General features: G+C 42.9%; 2 protein-coding genes across 3 annotated transcripts; both read right to left on the reverse strand.

Moving 5' to 3' along the window:
- Positions 1-29: 29 nt before the first annotated feature.
- LOC135643149 (uncharacterized) lies at positions 30-4,231 on the reverse strand. Of its 2 annotated transcripts, XM_065159787.1 has the most exons (5): positions 3,852-4,231; positions 3,428-3,757; positions 2,727-2,922; positions 1,328-1,459; positions 30-800 (listed from the first exon to the last, which is right to left on the reverse strand). In XM_065159787.1, the coding sequence occupies exons 2-5, from the start codon at positions 3,754-3,756 to the stop codon at positions 678-680; spliced, it is 780 nt and encodes a 259-aa protein (XP_065015859.1). In that variant the 5' UTR covers position 3,757; positions 3,852-4,231; the 3' UTR covers positions 30-677. The 2 variants fall into 2 exon arrangements, with proteins under 2 accessions (XP_065015859.1, XP_065015860.1); XM_065159788.1 differs by having other exon boundaries at positions 33-800; positions 3,428-3,863.
- A 2,394-nt stretch (positions 4,232-6,625) lies between these two features.
- On the reverse strand, positions 6,626-8,251 carry LOC135642429 (zinc finger A20 and AN1 domain-containing stress-associated protein 6-like). The gene is made up of 2 exons (XM_065158567.1): positions 8,094-8,251; positions 6,626-7,516 (listed from the first exon to the last, which is right to left on the reverse strand). Exon 2 carries the CDS (start codon positions 7,355-7,357, stop codon positions 6,848-6,850), a length of 510 nt encoding a protein of 169 aa, XP_065014639.1. The 5' UTR covers positions 7,358-7,516; positions 8,094-8,251; the 3' UTR covers positions 6,626-6,847.
- Between the last annotated feature and the right edge of the window lie 7,801 nt (positions 8,252-16,052).

The raw sequence follows: 16,052 nt of genomic DNA on the forward strand, positions 1-16,052 counted from the left end.
AGATCAACCAAACATGATGTATTTGCGCTAAACCTTGTGTACAGCCACCAAGTTGGATGAACACATCCCTGATCTCAAGTACTGTTTTCCATGACATATATTTGTTCCATTCACCAAGAAAGGCCAGAGTACAAAGCTAGATCACTCTCATGCAAGCAAATCCTCTTTCCTCTGCAAAATTCTGAGTTATAGCCAACCATAATCCTCAGTGGCTGCATTTCAGAAAAACAATTGCCAAAGGTTGCGAAAATTGCTTTACACATACTATTAGCAAATATGAGTTCCATTTTGCAGTGACACATTTTCTCATTCACATATGTTTTTCGCTAAATCCTTTTGTTGCTAATAACTGAAGATCTACCGCAACGCTAACGATGCTAGCAAGTAAAATAACAATGCATGTTTGCACATCTCTCGTCGAAATGTCTTCATTACCATATAAGATATCCTCCAAACGATGAATGTTTGCACAAGAATTTTCAGGGCCTGAAAGAAATAGAGAATGTGGTTTTGGAAAACACTTGGATATGCTGGTAGAAATCACGTACATCCAAGAATTTGCATGTAGTTGAAACATGCAAATTGAGAGGCGAATTATGCCATCCCAAACTGATTTACTAGCCTAAACATTCGCAGCCACCATCATCATCTGACGTGCTCGAGATGACCAGCCAGGCTTATGTGCTTTGTCCATAAGATGTTTCAAGAACTTGGACGGCAGGACCATAGATTCTACGACAGCGATCATCGAAAGAAGTAACTAGTTGAGAGACCACCTCCTTAAAAAACATTGATGCCACCTGCCACAACATAAGAGAGTGGCAAACACAAATATATAACCCAATCAGCATAATTAGGTTGAGACAGAAATGTTAAAGTTACAACAGAAGAATGAACAATTTATGAACACCATATCAGAGTCCGACAAGAAAAACAAAGTATTCTGTATAACATTTTTGTTTAAAAAAAACCCTACACAAGAATTTAGTTTGTACTTTATGTACATAAATGCAAGAAGAAGATTAACCTTTCTCAATCGCATTCCTAAGAATATTTGACAGCACATCTTAAAAACAGAAGGCAAGTTAACCAGAAAAAAGTAATTCTTTGATCTTCTAGAAAGGAAATTCATACTAATAAAGCATATAAATAAAACACATTCACTATCAGAGAAAGTTATGCTATTAGAGGTACAGTGTGAGGTTCTAAAAAGTGATCCAACATTTCATCTCAAAAGGAAGTACAACGTAAAAGTAGAACCAAAATGTTGAGAGTCAAAAGACAACCAAATATGTTGAGAAAAAGTGAAAATTTCAATTATATTTACCTGGCGATATAATGGTGACTGAAACTTAAAATCCACCAAGAAGTAAAGGTCACAAGTTCCTGGAACTGGACCAGGATAAAACTCCCAAATGTTAATCAAGTGGTCAAAAAGGCCATTTTCTGAAGCAGTGGTCTGCAAGTAATAATAAGGTTACCAATCAATATCACTAACGTTTACGAGAAAACAATGAAATTGAGTTACCACTCTTAAAAACTCAAAATGAGTAACAACCTGAATGTGTAAGACTAGATCTAGTTGCTATCATACAGAACGGAAGTTCAAGGCCTAGAATTTAACTCTTTTGCGTTTAGAAAACATATATGCATCAGGATCCAACATTATTAGTTTCAATCAATATGGCAATCAAACTAGCATCCTTATGCTTGCCAACATCATAGGTATAATTGTATCTTGCAATACGAAAACAAACAATACCTCGTCTGACTGACATGTATTACACTGTTAATAATTCCCTCAAACAAAAGAGATTAAAACATATCATACTTTTAAGTATAAAATATATACTAAATATGATAAACTGGAAATTTACAAGACAACTAAATTCCAGGCTAAGATTTACATGTATGAAGTCATGAACAATACTGTTGAGATCAACACAATACAAATTTATGAATGTTTACTAGTTCCAAATAATTTTCCATTAGCAAAACAGCCCTGACTGGAGTTCAAATGAGGGATAAGATCCATGTAATTAATCCCGAACAGTTGGGAGTAACAGCTTGTTGTCATTATATCCAGCCAACGGAAGAGTACCACACAATTTTGAGAAATAGATTGGCCCTTGAAGAACATATGCTGAGACCATATGTTGAAGCAATATATATTGCCTCCATATATGGTTCGCCTTACCGGAATATTGGTATCGAATAGTACCAGCATACTGACACATGGTACAATGGAGTGTACCAACAAATCAGTATGTACCGCCCATACCAGCCTCTTATCGGACCGATATATATCATCCATACTGGGCGGTACAACAAACCTTGCTCCATATAAGGCAGGAGACAGATCACAAAAGGAACTAGGTCCTTGAAGAACATATGCCAACAAAACTGTCGAGACCATTGATTCATGCTATGATTGAGTAAATATTGAGCACTGCTCAAGATAGAATCTTTGTCAAGCTAATCTTTTATTTTTTATAAAATATTTATAGGTTTTTTTTTATTTCTCCTCACACCACTAATAGTAGTTGACTTACCTTGTCTAATTACATCATTCATAGGTCTCTTTTGACTTACCACAGCATCTTAGAGAATTAAAAACTATGTACAAAGAAAATCATAAAATAAAAGCAAAAAAAGGTCCTAGATGACAATCTGCCATAAGTATATCAAATAACTAACCAAGTCAGGAAGCAGAGTAAGTTTAAAACCTTAATATACTTTGGTTTCTCCATTTCTACATGAGAAACATAACTTTCAACAAGGAACTTAAAACCAATCTCCAGCTCAGCGTCAAATGAGCCATCACTATTCCGCTTAATAATCCTAGACCTCTGGCACCATGGTAAAAACTCCTCATACATTTCAACGGCAGCAACCACATCAAATAACTGTTCAGGAGAGTACCTGATCAAAGAAGACAAATAAGTTTTCGCCGATGGATTTAGAAAAATAACTACTCTGACAAAGGACACCTCCAAAGAGCCCAAAACATGAATAAATAGGACAAGTGATCTAGGAAGTTAACAATATGAACAATTTCTGCCTATTACCCCGTTCTTCTGGGTGCAACATAAGTTAGCATGCGAACAAGCAATGCACAAAAGATAGAGATCACTCAAGATGAAGGATAAATCTAGGCTTGCAAGTTAATTGCTTAAAAATAAGGGGGCAAAAAAAAAACATCTATCTGGAAAGTAAGCGATGCATTAACCAGCATTGATTCGTTAGCTACCCTGTGCAAAATAAAACAAGTGCTGATTTAGCAGTCACTGGAGGCACAAGAATGAACAGAGAAAAAGACAACAAAAATGAGAGTAGAGTGTAATGCTCAAGAAACGAACACAACAGTGGCACATAGAGATAAATCACGAAATGTAATTGCCCAGAAGAGCAAGCTCCAGACGCGTACCCAATCACACGTCGCTCCTCATAGATCTTGGAAAGGATGGTTCCCTCTTCTCCATCCCCGCAACCAAGAAACCACCTTCTTTGGTCGTAGCGATGGGAATAACCAACAGAGGGAGCGAGCACTTCACCAGAATGAAACACTTCACCAATGCAGGGACTTCCGCAGCCAGCAAAACTAGCCAAACACCGAGTCTGCGCGAATCTCGCCGTCCTCTTTCCTGCCTCAGGGTGGCTTCCCACCAATCCAGACCAAACTCCGAGATCCAAACATCGTTTCTTGCCAGATAAAAACCTGGCAACCGCCTTCGAAGACGATAGAATCGGCGGCATTCTAGAGATGTATATATTATTACAAAAAGAATAATCTTCGCAATAAAAACCACGCCTTTTCACCTGAACCAAACAGTTGATTTCCAGAACCGTACCGACGAACGCCAAACGCTAGAACTTTCCGGAGCAATGTTGACCTCCAAACTCCAATTGTTAACAGATTCGAGAACGAGACCTAGACTTTCGGAAGATTGGGAAATTGAAGAGACGAGGGCCGAAATGCGGATTTGGATCTGTAGTTCGTGGGGCGCGACGAAAGAATCGGCAACCGGAGATCGTGAACGAAGAGGGATTCCAGGGTTCCTGGCGAAGCATCGGCACCACCCGCACGACGTCCGGGTTGGAAGGAGAGCGGTCGAATAAGGTCTACGCCGCTCGCCACCGCGACCGGATTCCGATTTGGACGTCAGTGCTCTCTTTGTTCCACGTGGGTTAATTACGGTTCGGTTCCAGTTCGAATCAAACACGATTTGTCGGGTTTCAAATCGAACCAAAATCGAATTCTAATTTTTCCGGTTCCATGTCGAACCGGCAGTCGGCTATTTTATATATATATATATATATATATATATATATATATATATATATATATATATATATATATATATATATATATATATATATATATTCTCTTTTGTTTAATAAGATAATATTTATTTTTTCTCACAAAAAAATTATTTTGTTGACCCATAATATTTTTACCTTATTTTCTCGGTGGATTCTTATAAAATGATATTTTTTATTTACAGGAAAAAAGAACTCAGGAAATTATTGTAGAGCAGACATACAATCCATTTGTTAAACCACACCTCTTCTTTTACACAAAAAGACAATTCTCAGAAGGGTCAAAACAGCTCAGGAAAATATATCCATTAGTCAAAACAGTTGGTACAACAATAGGGAAGAGAAGAACACCACAGAAGAAAAGATCTAATTGAAAGCACTGGCACAATAAGATGTTGTAGGCAAGCTCAAAAAGGATTCCCTCATCAAGTTATGAACCAAAAGATATCAACATCTGCAAACTTGTATATTTATCCTGAGACTGTTTATTGTCAGCCACTGATATAGGGTAAGCATTTAGATGAATCCATGTCCCACACTGATGACATGAGAAAGAGACTAATATTGTCTGCAAACACAAGGTATCATCCAGATAAATGTGGATGATCCAGTGATCTCCACAATATGAGCATTGCAGAAATACCCACTATGATGGAGATGATATGAAGGATAGCTTAATTAGCCAAGATAATGAAAATAAAGTTTGGTGCATGGTAAGCCTTTCAGCAGTAAACAGAACAAGCATTATTATGTTCAGAGTGAGTAGAAAGTGCTGTGTACACTATGTCAAAGCTGTAATGTCTATGAGCAGTTGAATTGTGCTTGAAACATGCATGAAGTATTACTCACATACATGTAGATACAAGATATTAATTTGCAATTAGTAGTACAGCATTAAGAGAAACAATCTGTGGTTTCACAGACCTAACTTCCTTTGCTTTTAGTTTCTATTATTTGACTCCATGTAGGCAGACTAGAATGAACAACAACCAACCTTTTTAATTTTGTCTGCAATGGTTGTGTTTCTATAGAAATAGGCAGTGGCTGTTATGATAAGGTCCCTGAATCAAAGGAGAAAGACCATATACAATATACAAGTGATGAAATAAACATGCAATCATGGTGTACAATAAGTTATAACAAGGTCCCTGAATCCAAAGAGAGAGAGACAGAGAGAGAGAGAGACCATATACAATATAGAAGAGATCAAATGTCACATGCAACCATGGTGCGCAACAAGTCCTGAAGGAATATGTTCAGCAAACCTTTTAGAAAAGAAGTTTAGTAATCATGTTTTGTGAAACTAAGCTTCTTTGTCCACCCTCATAATTTGAAGTTTCTCATCCAACAGCAACAGTTCAGAAGCACAACTCAAGAATTTTATTGCATTGCATTAAATAAATACTGTAATGTTTTTGAATTTTTCTCAACTATTTTTGGATTTGGATGTCAGTCCCAAATCTTATGTTGCTATTGGATATAACATCTCTTTAGGTAATGAAAATAACTTACTTAAATATGAAGCTCTAGAACCAGAATGTTAGGTAAAAGACAGCTTGCATTAGGTTGCCTAACATGTCCTTTCTGTAAAATTGCATATCTATGTCTTCCACATACAAAACATAAGAAATCATGTGAACTGTTGGCTAGACTCTTTTGATGGTGTAGCAGGTGCCAATGCGATGATATTCTAAGTTCTAGTTTAAAAGTAGCATAAACCTGTCTGCCATAGTGTATCTCTCACTCATTTAAACTATCTGACAAAATTTACTAAATAAATTAAGAAAATAGTCATTAATGAATTAAATATATCAGACAGCTTCCAAAGTCAGCCAAAATGGTCATCCAGCTGCTGTGTTTTGTCATTCCAACTCTAGGACCAAAAGAGCAGGACAAATCACCAAGAAAGTTAATTCTTTGTGTTAGCAATAGTCACAGATTTTCAAAAATAAGGATGATTAAGAACTGAACCAGAAAATATGCAAATTGTGATGCATCAGAAGTGTGGAACATACAAAGTTTAAAGAACTGAACCAGAAAATATGCAAATTGTGATGTATCAGAAGTGTGGAAAAGAGTCACGCAAGAATGGGAGATGATTGACAAACTATCACAAACATCTCAGAAGACTGAAGCAAATTTCTAGTTGGAAATTTCATTTCAGATTCTCAGTTTAGTGTTTATCGATATTGTCCCTCTACAGTACTAGTTGTGGTTAGTGAAATATTAGAACATAAAGTTACTGAATTTGTTCCTTATGCCACAAGAAAAAGATTCAGACAGAACAAACCCATAGTTCAGAACATTTTGCTAAAGAGTGAAAGGATATTTAACATCAAAGAAGAAACACACAGTTTCTTTTTACATTATTTACTGCTGAAAAGCACACGGACATTACCATCTAACAATATAAGGTATCATGACACTCCCTTTCATCTGATATGACTATGAGAATTCAATGGTAATATGCCATCAAAGACAGACAGTGACATTTATACCTTTCTCAAGAACAGCATCAGCAACAACTTCAGATTTTCTCAATCTTTTCTGCCTTGACAACGGGGTTCTCCTTGGATATAGCCTCTCGACCAGCAGTCTTGTAGTCAAATGAGCATTCATGAGTTTCAGGGTACCTGTGAGCTGAGCAGAAGGTGCTGCTGCATCGGCATTTGAACCCTGTTAATCCTACCCTTTTCTTGCACTGGAAACAACGGTTAGCTGGCTGTTTGTTGCACGAGTCCTCCACTCGATCCTTAACCATGTTCACCTCACAGGGTCCACTTATCTTATCCAAAACTTCAACAGTAGGTTCAATTTGCACCGAAGATGAAGGAATAACAGTCACTTTGCCTGACTCAGTAACAGATAGAGTTACCATTGACTTATGCTTCATGACAAGGTCTTTGTAACACTTGGAACACAAGTTATTGGTCATGGCACTCCCGAAAAAGCCACAGTTATTTGCACATAAAATTGGGCCTTCAGGTGTCTCGCATTCAGTCTGATCAGTCTCCTTCTTCCAGCTTTCCTGTGCCATTATTCAGTAGGTATTGCGTTGCAGTATCTCACCAGATCTCAAGAACCTTAATTGGTGTTCTCCAACTCAGGATTAAGCACTTAAAGCTGCAGCAGATCTGATATAATCCCAATATCAGATTCTTCTGTCAAATGTGAAACGGATTGCATCTAACAGTACCTACATGATCGATTAGGAAGTTACCACAAACAAGGTTTCAACAGTTACAGAAAGTTGATTATTTATAGGATCCTTGAAGCATAACTCTAGCATTTAAAGTTTTCCTGACCACGGAAACTACGAGGAAAATTTTCAAAAATATTAAATTCTCTTAGACATCATCAATTACAGAAATCAACAAGACGAACACCATCAAGTCAGTACATCACAGAACTAAAAATGAATATAAGATCAGGTCAATTACATCAAGATCAATTAGATGAGAACCAGGAAACCCAGAAAAAGGACCAACCATTAGCGTTGTATCTGAGGATACACACAAAAAAGGGCTACCTTTAAAAATCCTGATACATCTAAATTTCGACAGAGAAATATCAATTCCAAATAACAAATCCGATCTCCCTCGAACAACAATCAAATCGATTGACTTGACGCCAAAAGCAAAATCCAACATCAAAAGATGCCAAAAAAAGCCCAGAATTACTGTGAGAAACGGCAATACCCGTCTTGATCCCCGCAACAACATAAGAAAGTTCGATTATTTGCAATTCAACCGCATAGCAGTGATCAAGATTACCAGAATCGCTACCGATCTACTTCCGGGAAGAGAAATCGGGCGCAGGGAGTTGATCGAGGAGAGGCCAAGCACCTCCTGAATCTGCTTTGATCGATCTGCTTCGAGGCAGATGAGATTTTTATTTGGAGGATTAGGGTAGGGTTAGGGTTTAGATCTCTTTCTCGGCCGATTTGGGAGCCCCTTAATAGGACCAAAAGCATCGAAGTTCGTCTAATTACTCCTTTCTCTACCCAAGCCCTCATCGTAAAGAATGATGGGCCCCACGTGGAAGGTTTTGGGCAGGTACTCGAGCGGGTAGTAGGCGTTTTGGTCGTCAAGCTCCGACTGTGATTTCGGATCCGAACTTAACCGCGCCGCACTCCGTTTGCGTTTCGGAGCCGCATCTGCTTCGGACTCCGTTATTTGCTGCCCAACTCAGCGATGATGGGGTGATGAGAGAATTACGTATTGGTAGGAGGACAAAAAGGTAATCTTCGAGAAACGAAATATTAAATTGTAATTTCTTTAACTAATATTTGAGAACAAAATTTATGATTATCAAAAAAATAGAATAAGTATATAACTCAATTACATATTTAACGATGAAATCAAGACAACATTGTTGGTTTAATTAAACATCATTCTGGGGATTAATCAAATAATTATATGTTTCTCGTCATGATATAATAATTATATGTAGGTGTAAATTTATTATTTGAATTAAAAGTATACCAAATTTGTCGATCAATAGAATCAATTAATATTAAAAAATCTGTGAATCAAATTAATATTTACCAAATTTGCCATAGAATTTTTGGGTATCATAATAAGTTCCCTACATGGATGGCAAGTGGACATGACTTTTCTTTGCTCCGTTAATGCTTGATAAAGTTATGGTGACAATTTATTCGTATCTTGTTTGTGGAATTTGGTATTTGATTTCACATGGATCGCTTATTTTTCCACATGACCTCTCAAATGTTTGACTTCAATTTTCACAAGAAGGTAGAGCTTATTTTTCCACATGAACTCAAATTTCTCTTACAATAATAAAAAAGGCTTATTGGTAATTTTGAATAATTCCCGAGTTTTTAAAATTTTTAAGCATAATATCTTTTTTTTATTCTGATATATTTTTTTTTAAGATAAGATTATCCTTATAAGATAAGATTTTACATAAATCATGTGGTGCCCTTGTTCATCTATCTATGTAATTTTTTAATTCCCATAAGGGTTTGCATAAGAAAAGATGAGTTACAAGAAATATTTAACATAGAATCTCATAAGCAGATATTTGATAAATAATATAAATTACAAATATAGATTTCGAAAGCTCTGAACAATCACACGATAAATGGTCTAAGATGGTTTACCGTAATTAAAAGTGTCCACAAGTGCTCACATGACATCTTTGAGGAACAAAACAATGAATTAACTATAGATAATACCCAAAAGGCTCATCAAACTATGATGCCACTTGGATAGCTTTAGGATGATGTATCGGTTGACATTTTGCACTTCTTGTACATCCAAAAACTACCCAAATTGACTGCTTAGATGGTATATTTTTGGACAGTTTTATCTTTGTATAATAATTGCACATAACCAACGTGTGTACAGACTAGAAATGACCATAAAAGCTAACCCAAATAAGATTGTCAACCCATATAATCCTCTACATGATATTCAAAGTATAAACAAAATTGAAAGACAAATACACAAGAACATTACATCAAAATATATTATGTATAAACTTATCTATAGCATTCTCTCATACTTATTCTTTCGACGACGTCGTCAAAGCTTTTGCTCATGATATCTCTCATGTGAAAGATTGATCATTTTTCTGAATATTAATATAAGATGTTCGCTCATTTGAGTAACTCATTTCCCTATGTCTCTATGCTCGTTTCCCCTTAAATGGTGACGGGTATTAGCTACTCTCATATAGTCCTACTAGGTCCTTCACTATTGCATGCCAAGTGTTTCTCAATATGCTTGTTCCGCTCTGATAACATTTATCATGGTCTTAATTAGTTTTGCATAAATCATGCACTACCCATGCATATCCATCTGTAAAGGGTTAGCCTCCCTATAATATTTTAGGATCCCCTAAGGATCTGCATAAGAGAAGATGGGTTAAAAAAAACATTTAACTCGAGATCACACAAGTAGATATTTTAGCAAACATTTGATAGACAATGCAAAATACAAAAATAGAGTTCGTAAGTTATGAATGATCATATGACAAAGGATCTAAAGGTGATCCATCGCACTCAAAAGCCTTCACAAGTGCCCACATATACTATTATGAAATAAGATAACAAACCAGTTTTAAATAATAGCCCAAAGACTTATCTTGTCATGTGCTACTCTAATAGTTCTAGGGTGTTATAATAGTTGACATTTTGTATTGCTCCATACACTTAGAAATCTTCCAAAATGGTTGTCTGAATAGCCTATTTTTGGACAGTTTTACCTATACATGATGACTGCACACAATTTACGTGCATAAACCAGAAATGATCACAAAAGACAATAAAAATAAGATTACGTAAAACATAAACAAAAATAAAATACACAAGCACACATAAATACTACATTGAACTTGTTATGTATAAACTTGTTCATGACACCTGATACGGTATATTTTGGCCCAAGACACGTCAGAATCCGACGTCATCAGCCATAGTCGGAATCCGTACTAAGGCACTACTCGGCCTCGGGAACCCCGAGACAACACCGCCCCTAAGACATGCCAAGTCAGAATCCATACTAAGGCACTGCTCTGCCTCAGGAACCTCAAGGTCGGCAGCTCCCGAGACAAGCTAAGTTAGAATTCGTACTAACGTACTGCTCCTTAGGTCGAGCCGATCCCGAGAAATGCTAAGTCAGAATTCGTACTAAGGCACTGCTTGGCCTCGGGAACCCCGAGGCCGAGCCACTCCCGAGACACGCCAAGTCAGAATTCGTACCAATGCACTGTTTGGCACATCCACTACGCCAACCCGTGTACGACCGACCCATGTACAGTAATATAAAAACCTATAGCCATCATCTGGTCAGAGGAGGTAAAATCAATTGATCACTCGATTAACTTGCTCGTCGGAGGGGCCTCGTCGGGTGATCTCGACGAGGGCCATTTTTGTAGGAAAACGCGGCCACCTCATGAAGACGAGCCGCCAACCACCCGGGAATCGCCATCCAGTGCATGAAGGAGAGCAGCCAACCAGCTTGGATCTCGACCAATGCCAACTAGCACCCCTTCTCGAGGCCACGACCACCTCACGAAGATGAGCTGCCAACCACCCCGGAGAAGGAGAGATGTAGCTCGGCATACACGGCGTCCGGATCGGCACACCAAGGAACGCTGATCAGCACCCCGTCGCGAGGGCCCGGCCGACTCGGCATCCAGCTCAACCGATAGAAGACTCTTGACATTGACCCGTTTACCAGACCGTGTTGACTCACCAGCCACGGCACATTTGTTCACTAATATTTTGATGCTAGAAGGAGGGTCATGTTGCAGGAACATCCCATAGGAGCTCTCCCCAAGGAAGAACCACCGGTCGGTCACCCTTTTGTTGGGCCCAGAGAGCAACCCCTCTCCGTCCTTCGAGATGGGGGGATCCCGGCCTCGACGCCAGATCGCTACTAGCACCCATTCAATGACCCGGGGTTACCACCTCCCAAACTTACCGCGGGATCCTCGGTCGTATCGCCTGAGGCATTCCTCAGCCTGACCTACCAAGTACAAGTGATGGCAGGGATGATGCAGATGCTCGTCCCACTTATTCCCCAAATCGTGTAGCTAGCAGCTCCCTTGATTGACCTGACCTGGCAAACGTCGAGCAGGGAGCAGGTCGAGATGACAAAAGCCCGTGACCAAATGACGAACCCGAGATGTCCGCTCGAGCAGAGCATTCCTACACCCTACCAAGTCACACTACCCCACTTCGAGCCTAACACTGTATCATCCGACTCGACGGATGACTCGCTTAAGGCCTAATTGTCCCAGGTCAACCAACGTCTGGATGCATTCCAGTGTGATTTTCGAAAATCACGGGGCGAGTCCAATGAAGGCGGCTCGGGTGTGTCCCCTTTCACTCAGGAAGTACAGGACAAGCTAGTATCTCTCAACTTCAGGCTATCGACATTGGAGACATACGACGGTGGCTCCGATCCCACGGAGCACATCTCCGCATTCCGGGCTCAGATGGCCCTCTATGGCACCTCTGATGCATTGATATGTCAAGCATTTCCGACCACTATAAGGGGATCGGCACGAGCATGATTCAACCGGCTGCAGTAGTCCTCAGTCTCATCCTTCGACCAACTCGCTGGAGAGTTTGAACAGAACTTCCTCACCAGCGTGCGACCTAGGGCTTCCATAGCCACCCTGCTCGCGTTGTCCCAACACGAAGACGAGTCGCTCTCTCAGCTCGTGGCATGCTTTGCCACTAAGATCTGGGGATTCCCAGATGCTCACCCTTCTCTTATCATGTAGGTGTTTATGATGGGTTTGAAGCCTTCAAGGTTCTTCTGGTCACTGATCGAGAGGCCACCAGTAGCCATCCCCAAGATGCTCCAGCGCGCCAACTAGTACATCACCGCCGAAGCTCTGGTGGCGGGAAAGCGCATGAACAGCAAGAGGCCAAGGGTGGAGCAATCCCGGGGAACAACTTCAGTAGCCCCGATGCAACCCCGCTAGAGGGCCGACTGACAAGAGCTACTGCTCCCAAGGCCTCTGCCTCTCCCTCTAAGCATGTTCCATAGGGAATATGGCCACGGCACGGAAGATTGTCGTGACCTCCAGAATCGAAGCGAGGACTTCATCTTAAAAAGTCACCTCGGGCGCTATCTCGAGAAACCCCAAGAAGTAACTCCACGTCCCAAGAGACCCATCGAAAGACACTGGCCCAGCTCTTGCCCAAGCATCTCCAAATCGGTTCCCGACTTGCGACTCGTTGGCCCAGCTCTTGCCCGAGCCTCTCTATATTGGTTCCCGACCTGTGGCTCGCTGGCCCAGCTCTTGCCCGAGCCTCTCCATATCGGTTCCCAACCTGCAGCCCATAGGCCTAGCTCTTGCCCAAGCTTCTCCAGATCGGTTCCCGACCTGCGGCTTGCTAGCCCAATTCTTGCCCGAGCCTTTCCAGATCGGTTCTCGACTTACGGCTCGTCGACTCAATTTAGAGCCGAGCTCACAACTCGGTCTCCAAATTCAATTTGGTGTCGAGCTCGCAACTCAGTCCCTATACTCAATTCGGTGCCGAGCTTGCGACTCAGTCCCCAGGTTCAATTCGAAGCCGAGCTCGCGACTCGGTCCCCAGGTTTAATTCAGAGTCGAGCTCACAACTCGGTCCCTAGGTTCAATTCGGAGCCAAGCTCGTGACTCGGTCCCTAGGTTCAATTCGGAGCCGAGCTCGCGACTCGGTCCCCAGACTCAATTCGGAGCCGAGCTCACGACTCGGTCCCCAGGTTTAATTCGGAGTCGAGCTCACAACTCGGTCCCTAGGTTCAATTCGGAGCCAAGCTCGCGACTCGGTCCCTAGGTTCAATTCGGAGCCGAGCTCGCGACTCGGTCCCCAGACTCAATTCAGAGCCGAGCTCACAACTAGGTCCCTAGACTCAATTCGGAGCCGAGCTCACAACTCGGTCCCCAAACTCAATTCGGAGTCGAGCTCATAACTCGATCCCCAGACTCAATTCGGAGCTGAGCTCACAGCTCAGTCCCCAGACTCGATACCGAGCTCACAACTCAGTCCCCAGACTCAATTCGGAGCTGAGCTCACAGCTCAATCCCCAGACTCGATACCGAGCTACATCTCGGCCATATCCAATGTTCGAGCCACGCATCTCAGCCAAATCCAATGTCCGAGCTATGCACCTCGGCCATCCAACACCTGAGCCACGCATCTGGGCAAATCCAAAGCCCGAGTCACATCTCAGCCAAATCTAGCATCCACGCCACGCGCATTGGCCATCAAAATGCCCGAGTCACATCTTGGCCAAATCCAACATCCAAGCCACGCATCTCGGCAAATCCGACGCCCGAGTCGCATCTTGGCCAAATTCGACGCCCGAGACCTGCACATCATCCGTCCAATGCCCGAGTCGCATCTCGGCCAAATCCAGCATCCGAGCCACACACATCGGCCATCCAATGCCCAAGCCACACCTCAACGTACCTTGACCAATCCAATGCCCGAGCCACGCATCAACGCACCTCGGCCAATCCAACGCTTGAGCCACACCTCAATCGCATCTTGGCAGTCGGGCTGTGCCAAACCCGTTATCCGACCTACGACACATCGTTTTTGCCTCGTCGGTTTCGCCTCACCAGGCCTCTACTATTCAACCAGCAGGGTCAGTCCTGCCTGAATCACGGGGTGCCGCCCCTCTAAAACGCCCCCCGACGAGTCAATCCAGCCTCGCCGCGCATGTCTCGCCTCGCTGGTTTCGACGCATCGGTTTCACCTCGACAGGCCCCTACCATTCGACCAGTAGGGTCAGTCCTGCTCAAATCACGGGGCACCACCCCTCTAAAACGCCCCCCGACGAGTCAATCCAGCCTTGCCGTGTAGGTCTCGCCTCGTCGGTTTCGACGCTTCGGTTTCGCCTCACTATGCCTCTACCGTTCGACCAGTAGGGTCAGTCCTGCCTGAATCATGGGGCACCGCCCCTCTAAAATGCCCCCCGATGAGTCAATCCAGCCTCGCCACGTAGGTCTTGCCTTGTCGGTTTCAACGCTTCGGTTTCGCCTCGACAGGCCCCTACCGTTCGACCAGTAGGGTCAGTCATGCCCGAATCATGGGGCACCACCCCTCTAAAACGCCCCCCGACGAGTCAATCTAGCCTCGCCGCGTAGGTCTCGCCTCGCCGGTTTCGATGCTTCGGTTTCTCCTCGACAGGCCCCTATTATTCGACCAGCAGGGTCAGTCCTACTTGAATCACAAGGCACCTCCCCTCTAAATCATCCCCCAATTCCAGCTTCCCGCATGAGCAACTAACACAATCGCGTCATTCAGACTAAGGCATGCCTCCCCGCCCTTCAAGGACCCCATGGCACGTCTTGAAGGGGGGGGGTCGGGGGGGTGTGGTGGGGGCGTAGTAATACGGTATATTTTGGCCTAAGACACGTCAGAATTCGACATCTTCAGCCATAGTCGGAATCCACACTAAGGCACTGCTCGGCCTCGGGAACCCCGAGACAATACCGCCCTTAAGACACGCCAAGTCAGAATCCGTACTAAGGCACTACTCGGCTCCGAGGCCGAGCCGCTCCCGAGACACGCTAAGTCAGAATCTATATCAATGCACTGTTTGGCACGTCCACCACGCCAACCCACGTACGACCAACCCACGTACAGTAATATAAAGACCTATGGCCAGCATCTGGCCAGAGGAGGCAAAATCAATTGATCACTCGACTAACTTGCTCGTTGGAGGGGCCTCGTCAGGTGATCCCGACGAGAGCCATTTTTGCAGGAAAACGCGGCCACCTCACGAAGACCAACCGCCAACCACCCGGGAATCGCTATCCAGTGCACAAAGGAGAGCAGCCAACCGGCCCGGATCCCGACCAACGCCAACCAACAACCCTTCCCGAGGTCACGGTCACCTCACGAAGATGAGCTGCCAACCATCCCGGAGAATGAGAGACGTAGCTCGGTATACACGGCACCCGGATCGATACACCAAGGAACGTTGATCAGCACCTCGTTGCGAGGGCCCGATCGACCTCGGCATCCAGCTCAGTCGACAGAAGACTCCTGACATTGACCCGTGGAGTAGGCCATGCTGACTCACCGATCACGATACATTTGTTTACTAACAACAACACCGTATAATTGCCTCGTCCCATCGCCTCCGCCTCGTGACCCCATGGTGGTCGCCATCGTCTAGCTACCCTACTGTGGTCGTTTCTTCCCTAGGACTTCACTTATAGATCTCCATCGCCATCGCCCTATTACAAGGCCA

This window comes from Musa acuminata, chromosome BXJ3-7 (assembly GCF_036884655.1).
Source record: "Musa acuminata AAA Group cultivar baxijiao chromosome BXJ3-7, Cavendish_Baxijiao_AAA, whole genome shotgun sequence".
Taxonomy (NCBI): Eukaryota; Viridiplantae; Streptophyta; class Magnoliopsida; order Zingiberales; family Musaceae; genus Musa; species Musa acuminata.

Coding starts and splice junctions, on each gene's coding strand:
- LOC135642429 (XM_065158567.1), bottom strand. CDS start 7,357: ATGGCACAGGAAAGCTGGAAGAAGGAGACTGATCAGACTGAATGCGAG.
- LOC135643149 (XM_065159787.1), bottom strand. CDS start 3,756: ATGCCGCCGATTCTATCGTCTTCGAAGGCGGTTGCCAGGTTTTTATCT. Junction 2,923..3,427: donor GAGGAGCGACGTGTGATTGG/GTACGCGTCTGG, acceptor TTCTTTGATCAG/GTACTCTCCTGAACAGTTAT. Junction 801..1,327: donor AGTCACCATTATATCGCCAG/GTAAATATAATT, acceptor ATGTTGTGGCAG/GTGGCATCAATGTTTTTTAA.